At 61.5% G+C, this 18,149-nt stretch overlaps 2 protein-coding genes across 2 annotated transcripts; one reads left to right on the top strand and one right to left on the bottom strand.

Moving 5' to 3' along the window:
• The first annotated feature begins 894 nt into the window (after positions 1–894).
• On the top strand, positions 895–2,650 carry C16H20orf204 (chromosome 16 C20orf204 homolog). The gene is made up of 5 exons (XM_058422748.1): positions 895–909; positions 1,002–1,136; positions 1,364–1,426; positions 1,530–1,682; positions 2,492–2,650. The coding sequence occupies exons 1-5, from the start codon at positions 895–897 to the stop codon at positions 2,648–2,650; spliced, it is 525 nt and encodes a 174-aa protein (XP_058278731.1).
• A 3,934-nt stretch (positions 2,651–6,584) lies between these two features.
• Positions 6,585–9,667, bottom strand: LOC120760261 (ammonium transporter Rh type A-like). The gene is made up of 3 exons (XM_040080300.1): positions 8,564–9,667; positions 8,288–8,500; positions 6,585–6,968 (listed from the first exon to the last, which is right to left on the bottom strand). The coding sequence occupies exons 1-3, from the start codon at positions 9,665–9,667 to the stop codon at positions 6,585–6,587; spliced, it is 1,701 nt and encodes a 566-aa protein (XP_039936234.1).
• Positions 9,668–18,149: the final 8,482 nt, after the last annotated feature.

The following is an 18,149-nucleotide window of genomic DNA, read 5'->3' as shown; positions in this document are numbered from 1 at the left end:
GGGGAGGACTTTTCCTGAAAATGTGAAATGATAGAAATGGCAGGACGGGGCCCCAGGGCCGTGCCATCGCTCAGCAATGCGGAGACGTGTTGAGCTGTTGGGCTTTCCTGGCACAAATCTTGAGCTCCCCATCTTCACTCTGCTGCTGCTGGGCTGCTCAAATATCCCCAGTCCTGGTCACTTGAGGTTATGCTGGCTTTTCTTCAAAGCTGTGGGATTCATCCCTGCCTCGGAGGGTCCATCCACCCCCTCCCTGTGCCCCTCTGCCAGCTCAGGTGTCAGCACTTGGGGTTCCCCGCTCTGCAGGGAAGGTTTGGAGCCAGCAGGCTCAGCAGCAGCTGGGATGTGCTGGGGAGAGCAGATGCTTGTGCTGCTTCTGTCTGGCTTGTGGTGAGGGCCCCTGGGCCTGGCATGAGCATGAGCTGCGGAGAAGCTGGAAAAATGCTGTATTAGTTCCATCCATGCAGCAGAGGTGTGAGAGCACACTTTGGAGGGTGTTTGGATCTGTTTGGGCTGAGGTGTGGATTTTGCTGGTGTGGACGAGGCAGCTCCTGCCTCCAGCTCCTCTCCAAGGAGCCCAGCACCTCCCTCTCTGCTCCCCTTGGGTTTTGGCACTTGAGGTTCTCTGGCCTTGAAATGACACAAGGTGGGGGTCTAGTGGAACCATGCTGGGGCAGAGAGCCCAGGGATGAGCCCCCTAGACTGACACAGGTCCCTGGCACAGCTCTGTGCCAAGAACCCACCTGCTGGCATGAGAGAGAGCTCTGTGTGTGCCATGGGCAGCGCTGCTGGGCTGAGGCTGGAGCAGTTTCCCAAGGGCTTTGCTCCAAGGGGTGAGGGCTCATCTGGGAGGAAGTTCTTTGGGAGAGGAGACAGCTGAGGCTCCTCCATCACATGCTGCATCTTCAGGTACAGGTCCAATGCAGCTTCTGACCGGGGGTTGAAGGCAGAGCCCAGAACATTCCTTAACCCCCAGCTGACTCTGAGCCCTTCCCTGGCAGATTTTCCCCCGGGTGCTCTCCTGTGCTGTTCTGCTGCTCCTGCTCGTGGCCGTGCTGAGCAGAGGCAGGAGGTGCAGCATCGCCAAAATCCTCCGGCAGTACCGTGCCGTCATCTTCCATGAGATCCAGAACCTGGTGAGCCGAGGCAGGGCTCTGCCTGGGGGCCCAGCCCTGGCTCTGGGGATGCTGCTGGGCTGGATGCAGCAGCCCTGCTGTGGCATGCGGGGAGGGAAGCTTAATCTGGAGCTGGCTTCTTTGCCAGCAGTGTTGGGGAGGGAGATGTGTTTAAATGGGGGATCCTTGCTCCAACTGGGAGGCACCGACCCTGCGAGGTGCTGGACCTTCTTGCTTTATTTCTCCAGAGAAACCTGACTGGGTCTGTGTACAGGAGCGGGAGGGCTGGGCCCGCTTGTCGTTCGGACAAGGTGAGCACAGAGGGAGCCGGGGCTGGGCCACGGCGTGGGCTGAGCCCCCAGGGAGCCACGGAGCCTCCCTCCCTGCCCGGGGCCCTGTGCTTCTCCTCTGCAGGACCAGAAGATCCTGCTGTCCATCTACAACATCAGCATGTCCCTGCGGGAGGTGGGGGCTGGCACCCTGCAGGGCCCCGAGGAGCTGGCGGTCTGGAGGGTGGCCAGGAACACCAACTTTGTTCTCCGGGAGAACTGCAGGAAAATCAGCAAGGTAGGAATCCCTCTACCTCCCAGCCACATCAGTGGCTCCCAGTTCCCAGGGCTGTGGGCAGACCTTGCCGTGTTTTGTGCTCTCCTGGCTGCCCATGAGGAGTCTCCAGGCTCTGCCTGCTTCATTCTGGGAGCTGGGGAATGCTGATCGCACATCCAGCCCTGGGAGCTTCAGAATAACCGAGGGAGGGAAGTTCACTTGTGGCAGTGTGGGCCAGGCTGGTGGGGCCTTACCACTGGCTCCCGAGTGGGTTTTTCCATGTGCCACAGTGCCATGGCCGTCCTGGTGGGGTGCTCACCCTGTGCATGCCTTTGCCCTGTCCTGCTCTTGCTCCTGAGTCCTCATAGGCAAGGGCTGGGATTTCTCCCCTAAGGGCTGGTCTGGATTCCTCTGCTGGGGAAATCCCATCCAGGGGGATCCCTATGGCAGCACCAGCAGGGAAAACCAAGAGCAGTGGAGCACCGGCTCCCAGCTCTGCCTGACCCTGGCACGGTGCTGGGACAGTCTTCCCTGCCACTGCTGGGGACACTGGCTGGGGACAACCTTGCCTCGGGTCTCCTCCGGTGGGATGGAGCTGCTGCTGCTCTGGAGGTCTGATCCGGTGTCCGTGGGGTGCACACTGCCAGCTCAGACAGGGACAGCCACCTTTGGGGACTCTTGGGGACCTGAGACCGTGTCCTTGCCATGGCCACAGGCAGTTCGGCCACCTCAGCCGTGCCGAGCCCGTGCGCTGTGGCTTTTGTCCCCTGACTAATGTCTGTGTGATGTGGGGGGGATTTCTGCTCCCTCCCTCGGCACACGGCCCGCAGAGCCCCCCGCACAGCGCCCCGGCACAGCCCCGGCGCGGGGCACCCGGCAGCAGGAGGAAGCGGCTGCGGGAGATCGGCAGGAAGGCGGAGAGGCTGGCGACCTGCTGGGAGAAGCTCAATGCCCTGCACGCACCCCGCCGGGAGCCCTGGGACTCGTAGGGACGCCGCACGCCAGGGGGGGATGCGCTGCTCCAGTGGCTCGTTTGGGAACCTGCGACAAACTCAGCCTTGAGGGCAGAAAGGTCGCTGCCAGCAGATGCCCGAGCTGAATTCATCCTTCTGCTCCAAGCGGTGCCCAGGGAGCGGATCCACCGCCCGCGGCTGGGGCTGGCAGGGTGGTTTGCTGTGGGATGCCTGTGGCAGAAGCCTGGAACACCAGAACTCTGGGAAGAAGGGAAAGAAGCAAAAATAGAAGGTGAGGTGTGGATTCTTATTTGCTCCTGGCCCTGTAGCGCCTACTGCTCTCTTGAGGACAGTGGGTGTGTTTTGGGGCAGAATGAGGACGTGTGGGGCCACGGCTCTGGGGGCTCTGCATCTGCAGGGCTCCGAGGTTATTGGGGCTGTGGATGGGGACAGGTGTCCCTGCGGCACTGCTGGGATATGCAGAGCAGCCAGGCACCCACAGTGGACAGGGAACTAAAGGTGCATCCCTGGGCAGTGATGGAAACCTGGGGAGTTCTGATATCCAAAAATCCCTGGCAGGTGTGGGGGCTTGAGGCCAAGGCTCTGCCTTGGTGACAGGGAGCACTGTGGGTGCCCCAGCAGGGAGGGAATGGTGGGGTGTGGGGTGAAGTGAAGGGCATCCTCTCTTGTCCCTGTGCTCTGCCAGCACCCCGTCTGTGGCCTCCACTGCTCTGTTGGGTGGCAAACAGCCTCTGGGAAGCCAGAAATAAAACCTCTCCTTCCCTGGAAGGACTTTGGGTGCTTTATCTGGTGATCCAGGGGCTCCTGTGCTGTGGATGGAGCTGGCACAGTGCAGGGTCTGGCCATGGTGCTGGGCCCGTGGAAGCCCAGGCAGGTGGAGAGCACCGCGGCATCCCGCGTCTGCTCGCTCTCTCTGCATCCCTGCTGTGTGGGCGATGGAAACCAGGAGCTGCTTTTTTGGAGGGACATTTCCCCTGGAGCAAGAGCCAGGGGGGTCCGCAGCGGGCCCCTGCCTCAGTTTCCCCCGCCGGGCGCTGTCCCGGCCCTGAGAGGGGACGGCTGCGCAGGACACGAGATGGCAGCAGCGGGCTGTGTGTGCCGAGCGAGCCGGGCACTGCCCACGCCGCGCGTTCCCATGGCCACGCCAGCATCGCCCGCCCTCGTCCCCACCGAGCCCTGGGCTGTGGCCAGGGGGGCAATGAGCTGCTGCTGAGTAGGGAAAGCCCCCATGCCCTGGAGGAGGTGGGCGGCGGCTTTCCCTGGGGGTTTTTGGGGGCTCAAACTGGGAAGGGGGGATTCACGGAGAGGAGGCAAGGGGTGCTCGGGGTCCTTGCACACCCCCTGCCTCTGGGAATTGGGCTGGGAGGAGCTGGAAGGGCTTCATAACCAGGGGTGGGCGGGAGAGTGCCCTCCCTGCCCTGGGCACATCGGGGTCCCTGGGGTGGTGTCGCAGGGTGCAGGCAGGACCGGGTGATCGGATGGGGCAGGACAGGGACCTTGGTTCTGGGGTCAGAGCAGGGGGTGCAGCCCGGGGATGCTGCTCCTGGGGGCTCCCTGGAAGATGCTGCCGGCCTGGCACGGGGCAGGCTGGCACCGGGGGCCATCCGGGGGGACACAGCTCAGCACATCCCAGCGCCAGCGCCCTCCTGGTGCCGTGCTCCTCCCTGGCTGGCCCCGCAATGCCTGAGCTCCTTCCTCTCAGCTCCATCCTCCACCTCGGGAGCGAGCACTGCCCTTTCTGCTGCCCCTACAGGAGGTTTTGCACTGGTTTAGTGCCAAAAAAAAAAAATCCTCCCTTATCCCAACCACTTATCCACAAACCACTAGCATCCCAAAATAGCCCTATTTGATGCTCTGATTTGATATCCCAGGGATGAGGCTGGGACCACGGCACGACCTGATAGCTCCAGCACCAACAGGATCGGGACGGTGGCTGGGGCCAGGGTGACTCACAGCCTTTTTCTTTATCAAGGCTGGAGCAAAGTCCCCCCCTTCCAGTGACCAGTCAGCACCTTCCCAGATAAATCACAGCAAAAACCGCCTCCCTTTACTGCCCGTCCCTCAGAGGCAGCTGCTGCTGCAGGGGGAATGAGTGCATGGAAAGGAAGGAAAGAGTGGAGGAAGAAGCAACAGGGAGGGAGGGGGGGGGAAAAAAACCAGGTCGAAGTGATGGTGGAATCACAGCGAAAACAGCCGGAAAAAGGAAACAGGCCCTGAAAAGTCAAATAAAAATAGCAGGGAGGCGAACCCAAGTGTGCAGCACATGGGAGTGAGCGCATTTCCTTCGAGGGCAGCACCGCACGCTCCCGGCTGCTCCGGGGGGGTCGCTCTGATGTGGCTCCAGCTGCTGCCGTGGCCCCCCCGGTCCCCCCGTGCTGTGCCAGGCACTTGGCAGCAGCTCAGCGCCCAGCCAGCCCCTGCCTCGCCTCGGGTCCCCGTGTGCCCTTGTGCAAGCCCCTCCGCGCTGGGGCCGCAGGGATGTGGAAACGCTGCACACGGGTGTCAGAGCTGAGGGGCTGCAGGGGCTGGGGGCTCCCGGCCGTGCCCACATCCCCGCCCTGTGCCCTGTGCCACTCTGCCAGCTGCATCCGAACAGCACAATCTCAGCTTCCTCCCCTCCCCGCTTGTTTTGCAATCACAGCAGGGTCCCGCTGGGAGGTGGAGGTTGGTGCAGGGGCTGCGGGGACAGGGATAGGGGCGACGATGGGAGCTGGTGCTCCTTGCCAGGATCAGTGGGCTGCATCCCAACCCAGCTCAGGGCTAAGCTCAGGGGCAGCAGCAGAACCCAGCATGCGGGGCACTGTTTTGGGGACCGTGATGGGGATCAGAGTGGGGTGCCATGCCTGGGTGCAACGCCCAGGTGCTGCTCTGTGGGTCCACACCGGGATACCATGCCCAGGAACTGTGCATGGGGATATTGGCCCTCACACTGGGGGACCACTGCTGTGGTTCCACAAAGGCACATTCCAGCCCTCCTCACCACCACTGTTCCACCAAAATGCAGCTGTCCCGAGCCATCACTCTCTTGGGGTGCTGGCAGCCCCTCTTGGCTCCGGGGCACCCTTGCCCACCTAAGCCCTCTGCTTCAATCCTCCTCCCTTTGCACTGGGCTGGGGGCGCAACCCCTGGCAGCCCTGGCACACGCGGGCTGTGTCTGATGGAGCAGAGCAGCGTTTTGTTCTCTCTCATTTCTCTGCAGCTTCGTGAAGCTGCTGAAAGCCAAGATTTACAGTGTGATAAACGCTGGAGGCTCTGCAAAATATCTGACTGCTCCATCCTTTGGAGAGTGACTGGTTCTGGAGGAGCAGGGAGCTCTGGGCAGCACACCCAGAGGCAGAACAGCGGGTCTCAGGGAGGAGGGATGGCCGGGACTGAGGCTGATGGAGCCGTGCCATGACCCAGGTGTGTCCCAGCAGCCCCGGCCGTGGGTCACCGCGTGCCTAAGCCCCTCTGGGCAGCGGGAAAGAGCCGACCCCCCCATCATTTCTTGAGCCTCTTGCTGGTTTTTGGAGCATCTGCCGACCAGATTGTTCCGCGGCGTGCCGGGGTGCCCGTGCCAGGACATGCCAGCCGGGAGGCGGGGTGTGCCCGGGCCCAGCTCCGGGTGTGCTCCCTCCCTGCGCCCTCATCGCTCGCTCCCCTACTGGGTGCCGCGGGCGGCTCAGCGGGAGCCTGCGTCCCCATCCTCGCTGGGAAGGGCTGGGAGATGCTGGAAAGCGGCTGCTCCGCTGTCTCCAACAGCAAGAGCTTGGCAGCCTGGGGGCTGTGCCTGCATGTGGGTGCGAGCGAGTGCTGGGACGTGTGTGCACGGATGTGTGTGTGCATGAGTGTGTGAGTGTGTGTGTGCACGGATGTGTCTGCGCCTGAGTGTGTACTTCTGTGTCTGGGCACATGCCCGGGCTGTTGTGAGTCTGGGCACATGCAGGGCTGTGCACACACGTGTGTGTGATCACAGGTGTGCACACGCCTGTGTGTGCGGCTCCTCTCCACGGCCCCTTCCCGACCGGCAGCCCGCAGCCCCCGGCGCCGCTGCCCCCGTGCCGGAGCTGCCATCGGAACCAGCCGGCCTGGACGCGGGCACAGCCACCGGGGCTGGGATGCCGGCTGAGCGGGAGCTCTCGCGGATTCTGGGTGCTGCCGATCCGGCCCCGATGGTATCGCTGCTCCCCGGGCGGTGCCGGTGCCGGTGCTGGTCCCGGTGCCGGCGGCTCTCGGCACCCAGCGGGAACAGGGCAATGCGGAGGGGTCGGGCCGGTCCCCGCTCCGATGGCTCCGCGCTCTCATGGGCGCATCCACACCGAGCTGCCAAAAAGATGGGGGGCTTCTGGGGCGTCTGGGGAAGGGGGAACCGAGCTGCCTCCCGCCCGCAAGGCCCCTGGCCCCACCGCTCAGCCCGCAGCATCCTGCGCCGGGGCCCATTGTTCGGCCGCGCCGGGCTGCGGGGCAGGATTTCTTTGTCAGAGCTCGGCAATATTTTATTCTAACAATTAACCAAACACGCCCGGGCCCCCAAGCCTGTTTGTGATTATTGGAGGGCGAATTCCCCAGCCTCTCTCCCTCTTGGTGTTGGCTCCGCCTGGGGCTGCACCGGGTGGAAGGGATCCAGCCCCTCTCCCACCAGCTCAGGGCTGGGGACCCCCAGCCGCGCCGACAGCCCCCCACTCCTGCAGCCAGCGCTGGGGGGCTCGGTGGCCTCGACCCCCTCGGGAGGCCGCGAGCATCGCCCGCATTGTCTCGGCAGCAGCGGGATCCGTGGGGGCGCAGGGGCAGCGGTGATTCACGGCGGGGGGGATGTGAATCACAGCCCTCGCTCTCCGGGCAGGATGCGGCCCCGCGCTCCCAGCCCGCCTCATGCCAGCCATGGACCGCAGGCTTTGTCCTCCGCAGGGTGGAAGCGGCTCGCTGCCCGTGGTGGGATGGGATGGGGCCGCTGCTCTTCCTGGGATGCTGGCGCAGCTTTCCCAGCTCCAGCTTCGGGGTGGGATGAGGGTGCTGCGGGTGCCTCCTGCATCCTGGCTCTCTCCGAGGCTCCTCGCCGTGCTTGGGCTGCATCCTTATTTCTGCATGTGGTAAAAAAAGCTGGCGCTTTCCTTTGCAAACTCTCCTGGAGGGTGAATTGCCCAGCTCGGGTTATCAGGTCCCTGTGGGGATCTGCTTGGGGCCGTCTCCGTGCCGCTGCAGTTCCACACTCCGGGCAGCGGATGCAGAGTTCCCTTCCTGTAGCTGTGGCCCGAGCTGGCAGCATCCTCCAGGCGCTGCCCGTTGTGGGCAGGGGAACCTGGAGCTGAGGGTCGGGGTGAGCACGGAGGGTGATGCTGCTGGCTGAGACCGAAGCCAGGGCCCCGCAGAGCGGCCCTCTGGGTCCGTCAGGGACTGTTAACCACCCTGGGGGTGACACTCTGAGCAGGTCCTTTCTCTGGCTGCCGCCGGGAATGAACGAACGCTGGGAGCCCCTGGGACACGGGAGAGGGGTTTCAGCTGCAGGCTGGGAGGACGGAGAGGTGACCGGCGCTGTGCTGCTGACCCAGCTATGCCGGCATCCTCGAGAGCCAGAACCAGGCATGGGGCAGGAGCGAGTGCAGACAGCATCTCCTGCCTGCCGATCCTGTCGGGAACATTCCCCGGCCCTCCCTGCTGCTGCACTGCCTAAACCTGCTCCTTCAGAGCCAGGGCTCCCTCCTCAGCGCTGCTGTCTGGCCCCGGGCTCTCAGCCTGCTCCTGGATCTTGAAATACAGCGAGTCATCGAAGCAGAGGCGCTGGGGCGGCCGGGCCAGGCAGGGCAGCCGGAGGACGGCCCCGGTGAGCAGCCCGGCGAGCAGCGAGGCACCCAGGGCCACCGCCAGCCCCGCTGCCTGGCACAGCGCCTGCCCGCCCACCCCGCGGCCCCACCGCTGTCCCTCCACCACCTCGCTGGCATTGCCGCCAGCGGGGGACAGCTGAGAGGGCTGGGATCCGGAGATGTCCTTGGATGCCAGCAGGACGGCCACCACGCTGGCCGCGGCGCCGAGGATGCCGGGCAAGCCGTGGAGGTTGTGGATGCCGCACTGGTCGTGAAGCGTGAGCTTCCTCCCCAGGAGCGGGGTGAGGAACCTGAAGCCGAGGACGCACACCGCGGCTGAGAGGCTGCCCAGGGCGAGGGCGGCCGCCGGTGGCACGGCCATGTCAGCCACCACGCCGATGGCCACCCCGCCGGCCAGGCTGCCGTTCTGCAGGTGGCCGGGGCTGAGCTTGCCGTCCCTGTGCAGCAGGCTGGAGGCCACCACGGTGGTTATGGCACTGGCACTCATGGCCAGGAGGGTGTTCAGGATGGCGCGGTGCTGGGCATCGCCCGGTTGGCAGAGGACAGCCACGAAGCTGGGCCAGAAAACCCAGAGGATGAGCGTCCCCACCAGGGCCATGAGGTCAGAGCCGGGTGTTGGGGTCTCCTTGGGGTGCAGTGGCTGCTGTGTTGCTCTGAACAGAGCCTTGGACACGCCGAGGCCGAAATAGCAGGAGAAGATGTGGATCGTGATGGTGCCGCCCACATCCAGGACGCCCAGATAGGTGACAATGACCCACTCGCTGGCCAGGTAGACGGGGATTTCACAGGCGGCCATGACGAGCAGCTGGCAGGGGCTGGCCCTCCCCAGGACGGCCCCCACGGAGATGAGCACTGTCACAGCAGCGAACTCAGAGACGAGGAGTTTGTGGAGGTCCAGGTGGATCTGGCCCTGGTGGAGGTGGTGGAGCAGGCCCTGCAGCACCAGCGCCCACTGCATGGAGAAGTTGAGCAGGAGGAAGTTGTGGGTGAGGGAGCTGAACCCGTAGCGGGGCAGGAAGGTCAGCAGGAGTCCCAGCCCCACCACCAGCATCACCTGGATGTCCTGGAAGAAGGGGAAGATGCTGTAGACCACCAAGCCGGTATCCTCCACCTGCGCCGAGGGCTCATCATAGGTGACGAAGAGGGCAAAGAAGAGGAGCAGGGCAGTCTGGAAAAGCCCCAGGAAGAGGGGCAGGAGGCGACGGGGATAGGTGGAGGGTGGCACAGCCATCCTGGAGTGGACAGGAGGGGATGGTGGTCAGTGGTCAGCAGGGCACTGGTGTGAGGTGACAGCCCAGCAGCGCTTCCGGGGTGAGCTCCGCTTGCTCCCACATCAGAGGTTTTATGGCCATGGTTAATTATCAGCCAAAGACCTAAGCTTATGTTCCAAAAGAGAAGGGGTTTGTCCCTCCCTTCTTTAAACACAACACCCATAAAATAACCACATGTCCTTGCCTGGCCGCCATAAAAGTGGACATGAGGGGCATTACGATTTTGAATGGAAACAAGAAAAAACCTGCGGTGGGGCAGATGAGGGAGGTGGAGTTTGGTGAGGAGCTGGCCGGGGATGGGGGTACCATGGCACTCACCCCCGTTGAACTTATCCCCATCCAGGAACGGGGGCCTCCCTGCCGCAAGCCTGGAGTGATGCTGGCAGCTCAGACAACCCCAGCTCCCGCTCTGGCTCTGCCACATTGCACTCCAGGTTATCCTGGCACCGCCGCTGCCCCGTTCTGCGGGACGATGCACATTATCCTCACCCACCATTTGGACTTTGCGAAGCGCCATAAAGCTCCAAAGTCAGGGCTGAAAAGATCATTTTCTCACAGGTTTGCATTGGCTTAAAAGGCTGGAAATTCATTAACAATTAGTGCGCGAGAAAAACAAAGCCCAGAACAGCCAAGCAGCTACCCCGAAGTTTCTGGGTTGCTGCTTAGTGTGACATTTTGCCAGTGAATGTCTGGAAAAAAAAAAAAAAATTAAAAAAAAAATATATGAGAACCACAAGAACAAAAGGCAGAAGGGTTGGTAAATATTTGTTCCAGAGAGGAGATATTTTTGTGCTGTCCCTGATCTCAACACCCCTGCCGCGGGCGCTGGCTCCGCGCCGCTCTTCGTCATTGTTACTGGAGGATGAGGCAGGCGAGGGCGCAAAATGGGAAACAATTGTTGAATAATCTGCACGAGGGTCCTCTGCCAAACCCTCCCCGGCCATTTTTCAACCCAAAGATGCTGGAAATGGGGGCAAGAGAGAGGAGGAGGTGGTGCTTTGAAGGCAGTGCCTTTGACGGGTGAGGAGGGGTTGTGTTGTGCCCAAGCCATGGCCAAGAGCAACAGAGGGGTGGTGGGAGCAGTGGGGGTTTTGGGATGGGAGCTGGGACGCTTTGTCTGCTCCTAACACGTCCCTGCTGCACGGCTGGTGGGGCTAATGGCAGTGGATGCTCCTATGGGGATCCCTCACCCAAGGAAATGCAGGGCTGGCGTCTCCGTGGTGCCATTCGGCTCTTTGCTGTCCCTGAGGTGTCTGGGGAGGGGATGGGATGGGATGGGATGGGATGGGATGGGATGGGATGGGATGGGGTAGTAGGCAGGATGCTCCCCTTGCTCCTGCCTGTGCCTGCACAGGGGCACAGCCTGACCCACCTCCCATGGCTGCTGCCAGCTCCCAGCTCCAGCAGGCAGCGGCATGAAGGATGAAGGGATACAGGCAAAGCCTCCCCTACTCATTGCTGGTATAAAAAAGGCAAAGAAAGGGGGTTTCAGCCCCCAGCTCCTCACCTGTGACCCTTTGCACACCACACCAGCCCATCAAGGGGATTTTCAAAGAGCCTGGTACAGTGAAACCTCTTTGGTTGATTGTGGGTGAGGTACAAACCCAGGGAGATGGTTGGAGCAGGTTGTGTTCCTGTGATAGAGGGCTGGGCTGCTTTTACAGAGTGGAGGAAGCATTTCGGCTCTGGGTCAGCAGGGCTTGGGCTCCTCTCAGCGTGGCTAGAGGTGGATGCCACCTGCTTGCTCCTCTCCTGCTCCCTGCAGCATCCCAGCGTGCCTCTTCCTGCTTCGGTTTGGGGTTTTTAAAGGTGTGGTTAAATCAAATGTCAGGAAGAAAAGCTATGGATCAGGTATTTTAAGAAACAGAGTGCTTGGAAAACTTCAAGGTTATGGCTCAGTGCCTCCTGCAAGGAAGAGGAGGAGGAAGATGCCGGAGGGATGCATCCTTCTGGAGCATCCCAGCACTGCCAGATCTGCTGGAGAGGACAAGGAGCACATTGGGAAGTTCGGGATGTCAATGCTCTCCTGGATCTGGCCATTGTCTCTGGCAAGGGGCAGAGGTGTGGGGCACAGGGACATCAGAGTCCCTTGCTGGACTCTGCTGGGTCAGGAGATGCTGGGGACACACGGGGAAGCTCCTTGCAGGGCTGGGCTGCCGGAGTCAGCGCCTGGGGATGGGGAGTTTGAGGGGGTGGCACGGCTCGGCCAGCGGGCAATAGGGAGTTGCAGGGTCAGCAGGATGTCCTTGGACACACAGTCTTTATCCACTGGGAAATCTTGCTCTGGCAGCACTTGGGGATTTGGGATGTTTCTCTGGGCTCCTGGGATTCCCTGTGACCCACAGCCCCTCACATCCCTACCAGCAGCATCTTCTGCCACATCCATGGGGCCAACCAACACCACATTCCTTTGATGAGCTCTTGGGTACCACAGCCCCTTCCCTTGGGAAAAGGCCATCCTTTGAGCCCTTCCACTTCCCAAACCAGATGAGGCACAAAAAGCAGTGATGCCCAAGTGCTCCCCCGACCAAAGACCCCGCAGCTGAGAGAGGGGAAACCCTGCCAGGCTGCAGATTAAAAAATAACCTTTATGGCACCCATAAAAGAAGGTCGAAATTCCAAGAGGTCACTGGGAAGGTGAAAGTCCCCCCCAGCCCCGGAGCACCCCTGAAGGCAGCGAATGATTAACCCCACAGTGCAGGGTGCACCACTGGGATGCCACGGTCCCTGTGGGGAGAAGGTCCAATCCCTCCAATAACATTTTCCAGGCACACCGAGTTTTCTCTTGGCACCAAAGGAGAAGGGATGGAGGAAGCATCTGGCGAGGGCCTGGGCAGCAGGGAGGGAGGGGAGCATTGAATTCCACCCCCCACATCCCCTTTCACTGGAGGGGGGCAGTTGTTTTATGGCAGGAGGACTGGGGAACCATTTTAGCAGGATCCACGCTGGGACTGCTGGAGGAGTTCCCCGCTGAGGGCTGGATACAAAGAAAAGCTGAATTAACCGAGGGTCATATAAGGCAACAGGATCTGACAGATCCGAGCCAATATATGCTGGCAGCAGCCAGCCCATGGCACTGTGAGAAACACTCCTGCAAATTTAACAAATCCCCACGGTCTAGAAAGTCATGTACGAGAAATTAATAATGAAGGGATCTAGTCATATCTGGATTTCCAGACGTTGGTCATGCTCCCACCGCGTTCTGCAGGCCATATAAGTACATGGATCTGAATCCCGGGTGCTGGAGACCGGCAGGATTGTTACGATCATCTCGCCCGACCTCCTGCGTCAGACGAGGGCTCCCGGCGAGGAGGGGACACCGGGCGGTGGCGGCTGGATCCTGCGGCCGTGCCGGGCTGGGGACGGATGGAGAGAGAAGCCTGGAGGGGAGCGAGGTTTGGGAAGGCTGCTGTGGAGATGGAGAGGGTGCTCACATCACCCAGCGCTGATGCACTGGCACCCGGATGGGTGCTGGGGACGCGCTGCCGGGCAGGAAGGAGCAGCAGCTCCAAGTTCATCCCCGCAGGGCAGCGCCGTGCGATGGGAAGGAACTGCTGATAACACCCCCGAGCTGGGCATCGCTCTTTAACCCGCTGCTCCCTCCAGCCTGGAGCACCCCAAAATTCCCCATTCCCTGAAGACCCTGCCAGGAAGCCGGGCTACCTGCGCAGCTCCGGCTCCGCTTCACCCCCTCCGTATGTCCTACAACAACCACGCTCCTGCTTGCCTCAAGGAGCCGGGGGCGATCACCGGGGATGTTTTCAGAGCTCCGGACCAGCTGTGACCCCACGAGCCCCGGTGCCGGCTGTCAGGCGGCGGGCAGGGGGCCAGCCCCCTCCTCCCCAGCCCCTCGCAGCCGGGTCCTGCCGGGCGGGGGGGGACACAAAGCCGAACAGACGTCACCCCGGCATCACGCGGCCCGAGTGGCCTTCTCCATCTTGTTAGCACATTGTGTAACACAACATGTGGAGGCGCTGGGACCGCACACGCATGCACTCCCCGACAGCCCAGCCGGGGGAGGGGGGAGTGAAAAGAGGGAGGGAAAAAAGAAAAAAAAAAAAAAAAAAAAAAAAAAAAAAAAAACAAATCAAAAACCCCTCAAAAAAAAAAAAAAAAAAAAAAAAAAAAAAAGGAAGCAATTTAAGCTTTGAATCTTTCTCTTTAAAATGTTCTCATGGCTTCATTAGAATTTGCAGCCACAGAGGCTTTGAAGAACATGGTATAAGGAGTGAAACATCTGGAAAAATTAGGATTAATGAAAACATAATTCCCAAGACTAAAGGAAAGATTAATCCTGCGTTACCACTTGTGTGTTCCACAGCTTTTCCCCAGCTCGTAACGCTGAACTTATTAAATTGCCTTGAGCTGAGTTTTCCTTTTCTCTCTCCCTCCCCTATGGAGCCCAATGGAAGCAGCTGATGCCAAATGTGAGGATAACCAACTGCGCTGGCCAGCGCTGGTGAGAGCGCACCCAGCGCTCTGCCCAGGTGGGCACCCCCTGCCCAGCAGGCCTGCGGGGTCCCCGGGTGGCGGTGGGGGTCCAGGGGGTTTTAGGGTGGTCTGTACTGGGCTGGTGGGTGCTGTACCCCACTGGGGCTGCACCTGCTCCTGCCTGGGGTCCTGGGCAGGGCAGGGACTGGCCAGCTCATGGGATGGGAGATGCTGGGGAGTTAAAGATAAATTAATTAATAATTAATAAATTAATGAGCCCCCTTCTCTGCTGCAGGATGCTTGGACAGGGTGAGACTGAGGTGGCTCTGAGGTGCTGGTGTCTTTGGGTGGCATTTCTGTGAGAGCAAGGATAGCCCTGGTGATGCACCACGCTGTGCCATGCTGTGCCATTCCATGCTCTGGCACCACCCCTGCTCCAGGATCCGGGCTGTGACCAGGGGGTTGGGACACGCCAGCCCCGTGCCAGCTGGCAGTGTTCAGCTTTGTCACTGCAGTGTTGGAGGCTCCTGGGGTGTCACACTGGCTGTGCCAGCCCCTGTCCAAGCCCCCTGGACAGAGCTGGCCTGAGGTGCCGGGCAGCTCCCTGTGGAGCTCGGCCACGCTGAGGGACCCTGTGGGAAAATGCTCTGAGGTGACAGACCCTTTCCCCTGTAAAATCCTGCAGCAATTCCTTTGCCACAGCAAGTACCAATGGTGGGTGCCAGCGCTGGTTTGGGGTCACATCAGATGTTTGTCCCTGCAGCTTTATCAGCACAGACACTGATCTGCACAAACGGGTGGGGCCGGGGTCGGAGTGTGTCCCTCCCAGACCAAGATGCTGTGCAATTGTGGTGCTTCTTGGGAAGAAGGAAAACAAGGAGAGCTCACTCCCTTATGCCTTCATCCATCCTGCCCGGGCACAGGGAGGCCGGGCACTGCCAGCTCCACGCCTGGGCTGGCTCTGCCGATCAGCCCAACCACAGTGACCCCGGCAGGGCTGGAGCCTGCAAGGATCGGGATGTTCCGAACGATGGGGACAGAGAGCAGCACCCATTCTGTGAGCGTCTGCTGGGATTTGGGTGGGCTCCTGCCCGCTGGGTGCTCCCCACGACGTCAGGGTGGGGGAACCAGTGTTTGCTGCATTTACTGCTGGATTGTGCCAGGACTGCATCTGGATGTGGCCAAAGGTGAGCCTGACCCACACACGGGAGAACAGGGCTCGTTTTCCCCAGGCCTGGTCGGAAAGCCTGCTTCACCCCACACACGGAGTGAAGGAGGCAGCGTGCCCGGGCCACTCCCCAAGAAGGGGAGGCTCCCAAGGGGCTCCACGGGACCCCTCTCTCCCTCCTTCCCACGCTGCTGTCCCACTCAGCTCCAGCTTGTTTTCCAGAGAGGAAACAGGCAACCTTGCTATTATATTTTTTTTTTTTTCTATTTTTTTTCCCCCCTATTTTCCTTTTTCTCCCGGTGTGAGCGGCGGGGCCCAGCTGGGGGGCAGAGGTGCCGGCGGGGCGGCGCGGGAGGTGCCCGCCGGCCGCGGGGGGACAAAATTTTCCTTTTTCTCCTCGGTGCTCGCGGCCGTATTGTGTGAGCGAGGAGGAGATGGATGAAGGTCACATCCTGCCGCTCTTCCGATGCCCGGCACCAGGAAAAAGCTGCGCTTTGTAAATATAAAAATAAACAACAAACTCTTTCCCCCAATTTACCACCTTCCCCCCCCCCCCCCCAAAGAAAACAACAACAGCCCCCGTGGTATCGCAGCCACCTGCTCGGGGAAGTGATTTTTCATATAGGCAGGAAACGGGGGTCTAATTAAATCTGGGGTCAAGAACATAAAGGGAGAACGAAGTTTATTTAGGAGTCCTCGAGGAGGGCGGGCGGGGGGTGCTCAGCGGGGCTGTGGGGGAACCGTAGGACGGTGTTTTGGTGGGGCTGGGGGGGAACCTGGGCGTGTTTTGGCCCCAGGGTGGGTGGCAGGGCATCACCTTCCTCCTGCCAGCGGGTCCAGCGTGCCACAGCGGGCAGCGGTGGCAGTTCGGTGTTCACCAGGGCAGGGATGCTCTGGGGGACTCCCCACTCTCCCTGTCCCCCGGCGGGTAGAGAAAGGAGCCCGGGGAGGATCACGCTCAGACCTACAAGAGTGTCCCCAAGCCTTCAGCGAGATCATATGAGGTTCCTGTTTCACAAGACGGAGGATGGCATTTCCATTGTGCTCGCCGGGGATGTGTTGCAACGGGGCAGCCGCTTCCATCCTTTGTCCTCCTCCCCGCAGAGGAGGAGTCTCAGCCTCTGCCAGGGTGACCCGTCACACCCTGCCCCCCCCCCCACCCCCCCACACCCCCCGGCCACCAAATTTGGCTCCACTGGCCGCGGCAGCCCTCCTCGGCGGGTCCCGTCCGCAGGCATCGCCCCGCCGCCAGCGCTCTCCGGCTCCCACGGCGCCTCCTCGCAGCCACCGCGCTGGGTGCCCGAGGCCGGGGGTCCCCACCGCCTTAGGGACACTCCAGGAAGGTGGCACCCTCCTCCCACCGCTCCCAGCGCTGACCCTGGGGTGCTCCAGCTGCCTTCCCCTGCCCGCTGCGGGGCTCCCGCCTAATTTTCACCACCAATTAATAAACGAGGGACTGACCCCATCAAAGCTCAACTGGGGAACCCGGGGTGCTGGCAGCAGCCCCAGCTCCCCGCGATGATGCCACCACCCCGGCCCCTCTCCCATGCCCGCAGCGGGCACTTCCAGCTTTTAGGAAGCGCTGCAGAGACCTTTGGGTCGGGTGCTCCCAGCCCGGACCCGCTTTCTATTCCCCAGCCGGGGTGTGCCGAATATAAAGTATCACAGCATTGTTATGAAAAAAATAATTCAAACCCACCAAAAAGGCCAGCAGCGGATGGAAGGGTGAAATCGGAGCAGTCCAGGCTGGCTGTAACCCTTCGTGGGCAGGGCAGGCAGGGATCAGCATCCACATCCCAGCCCTGCCGCTGGCGCTGGCGGGTACGGAAGGGAAGGTGATGGGCTGAAAGTGTCCCAGTGCAGACTGTGGGCAGGACAGGGAACGGTTTCCCATGGGAAAGGAGGAACTCTTGCCTGGGGGGGGCACATAAAACAGCCGGATTTTTGGGCAGGCTTTAGGGATGCTGGGGAGTGCCTTCATGCCCAAATTCCTGCTGAAGGATGGGACACTCCACCTGGGCACCACACAGCCCGGGGGGCTGCCCATCCCCACACCGCGGCGAGGCGTCAGGGTCCCTTCTGTCACCACCGATGGGACGCAGGTGCCACCCACCGCCCTGGATGCTCGTCCCCTCCCTGCCGCCGGCATCCCTCCGCCCAGCCGGGTACCGGCGGCGGCGCTGGGGACGAGGACGCGTCCCCGGCCGCGGGCCTCGCTCCAGCTGGGCGCTGTTTTGTAAGGACTCCTGGGCCTCTGCGGCGCAGAGATAAGCCCAAGAATTCGCCCTCAGTTCCAAATATCCCGTCCGCTTCCTCCCGCCGTCCTCGCCGCCGCTCCAGCCCGCTTGTCTCATTTCCGCAGCAGCGTGCTGGGGAGCGCTTCCTGTTTTCCCCCCGGCCCCGGGGCGGCGGCGGGGGGCTGAGGGGCGCGGGGAGGAAGGGCAGGACAATGGGCGCTGGTCGGGACGGGCAGCTGCCCATCGCCCGGGACGGGGGTTCCTCGATGGCCCGGGATGGGGCTGCGAGAGGGGGAAGGCGGATGGCAGGTGGCAGCAGCGGGGACGTGGGTCCTGGGCTGAGCTGAGATTGCGGATGGGGTTTCTTTCCTTTCCTTTCCTGAGTTCCTTTTTTTTTTTTTTTTTTTTCCTTTTTTCTTTTCTTTTCTTTTTTTCCTTTTTTTCAAGGGCTTCGCTGTAAATCAGCCCAAGCTCCCTGGAGAGCATCGTCATTGTGCCGCAGTGGGAGCCCCTGCTCCAGCTGGGCATGAGGACAGGAATGAAGCCGGGTGGAGCACAGCCCTGGGAGGGGGGACCCTGCCCTCTATGGGGCAATGAATTACTCCC

The sequence above is a fragment of the Hirundo rustica genome, chromosome 16, assembly GCF_015227805.2.
Source record: "Hirundo rustica isolate bHirRus1 chromosome 16, bHirRus1.pri.v3, whole genome shotgun sequence".
NCBI lineage: Eukaryota > Metazoa > Chordata > Aves > Passeriformes > Hirundinidae > Hirundo > Hirundo rustica.
This window is presented reverse-complemented; position numbering and strand designations above follow the sequence as displayed.

Excerpts from the sequence above, each read along its gene's own strand:
- C16H20orf204 (XM_058422748.1), top strand. Across the intron at positions 1,427-1,529 it reads CCGCTTGTCGTTCGGACAAG|GACCAGAAGATCCTGCTGTC; the intron begins GTGAGCACAGAG and ends TCTCCTCTGCAG. Across the intron at positions 1,683-2,491 it reads ACTGCAGGAAAATCAGCAAG|AGCCCCCCGCACAGCGCCCC; the intron begins GTAGGAATCCCT and ends CACGGCCCGCAG.
- LOC120760261 (XM_040080300.1), bottom strand. The coding sequence starts at position 9,667 with ATGGCTGTGCCACCCTCCACCTATCCCCGTCGCCTCCTGCCCCTCTTC. Across the intron at positions 8,501-8,563 it reads AGCCCTCTCAGCTGTCCCCC|GCGCTGTGCCAGGCAGCGGG; the intron begins GCTGGCGGCAAT and ends GTGGGCGGGCAG. Across the intron at positions 6,969-8,287 it reads CCCTGGCTCTGAAGGAGCAG|ACGCCCCAGAAGCCCCCCAT; the intron begins GTTTAGGCAGTG and ends CCCCTTCCCCAG.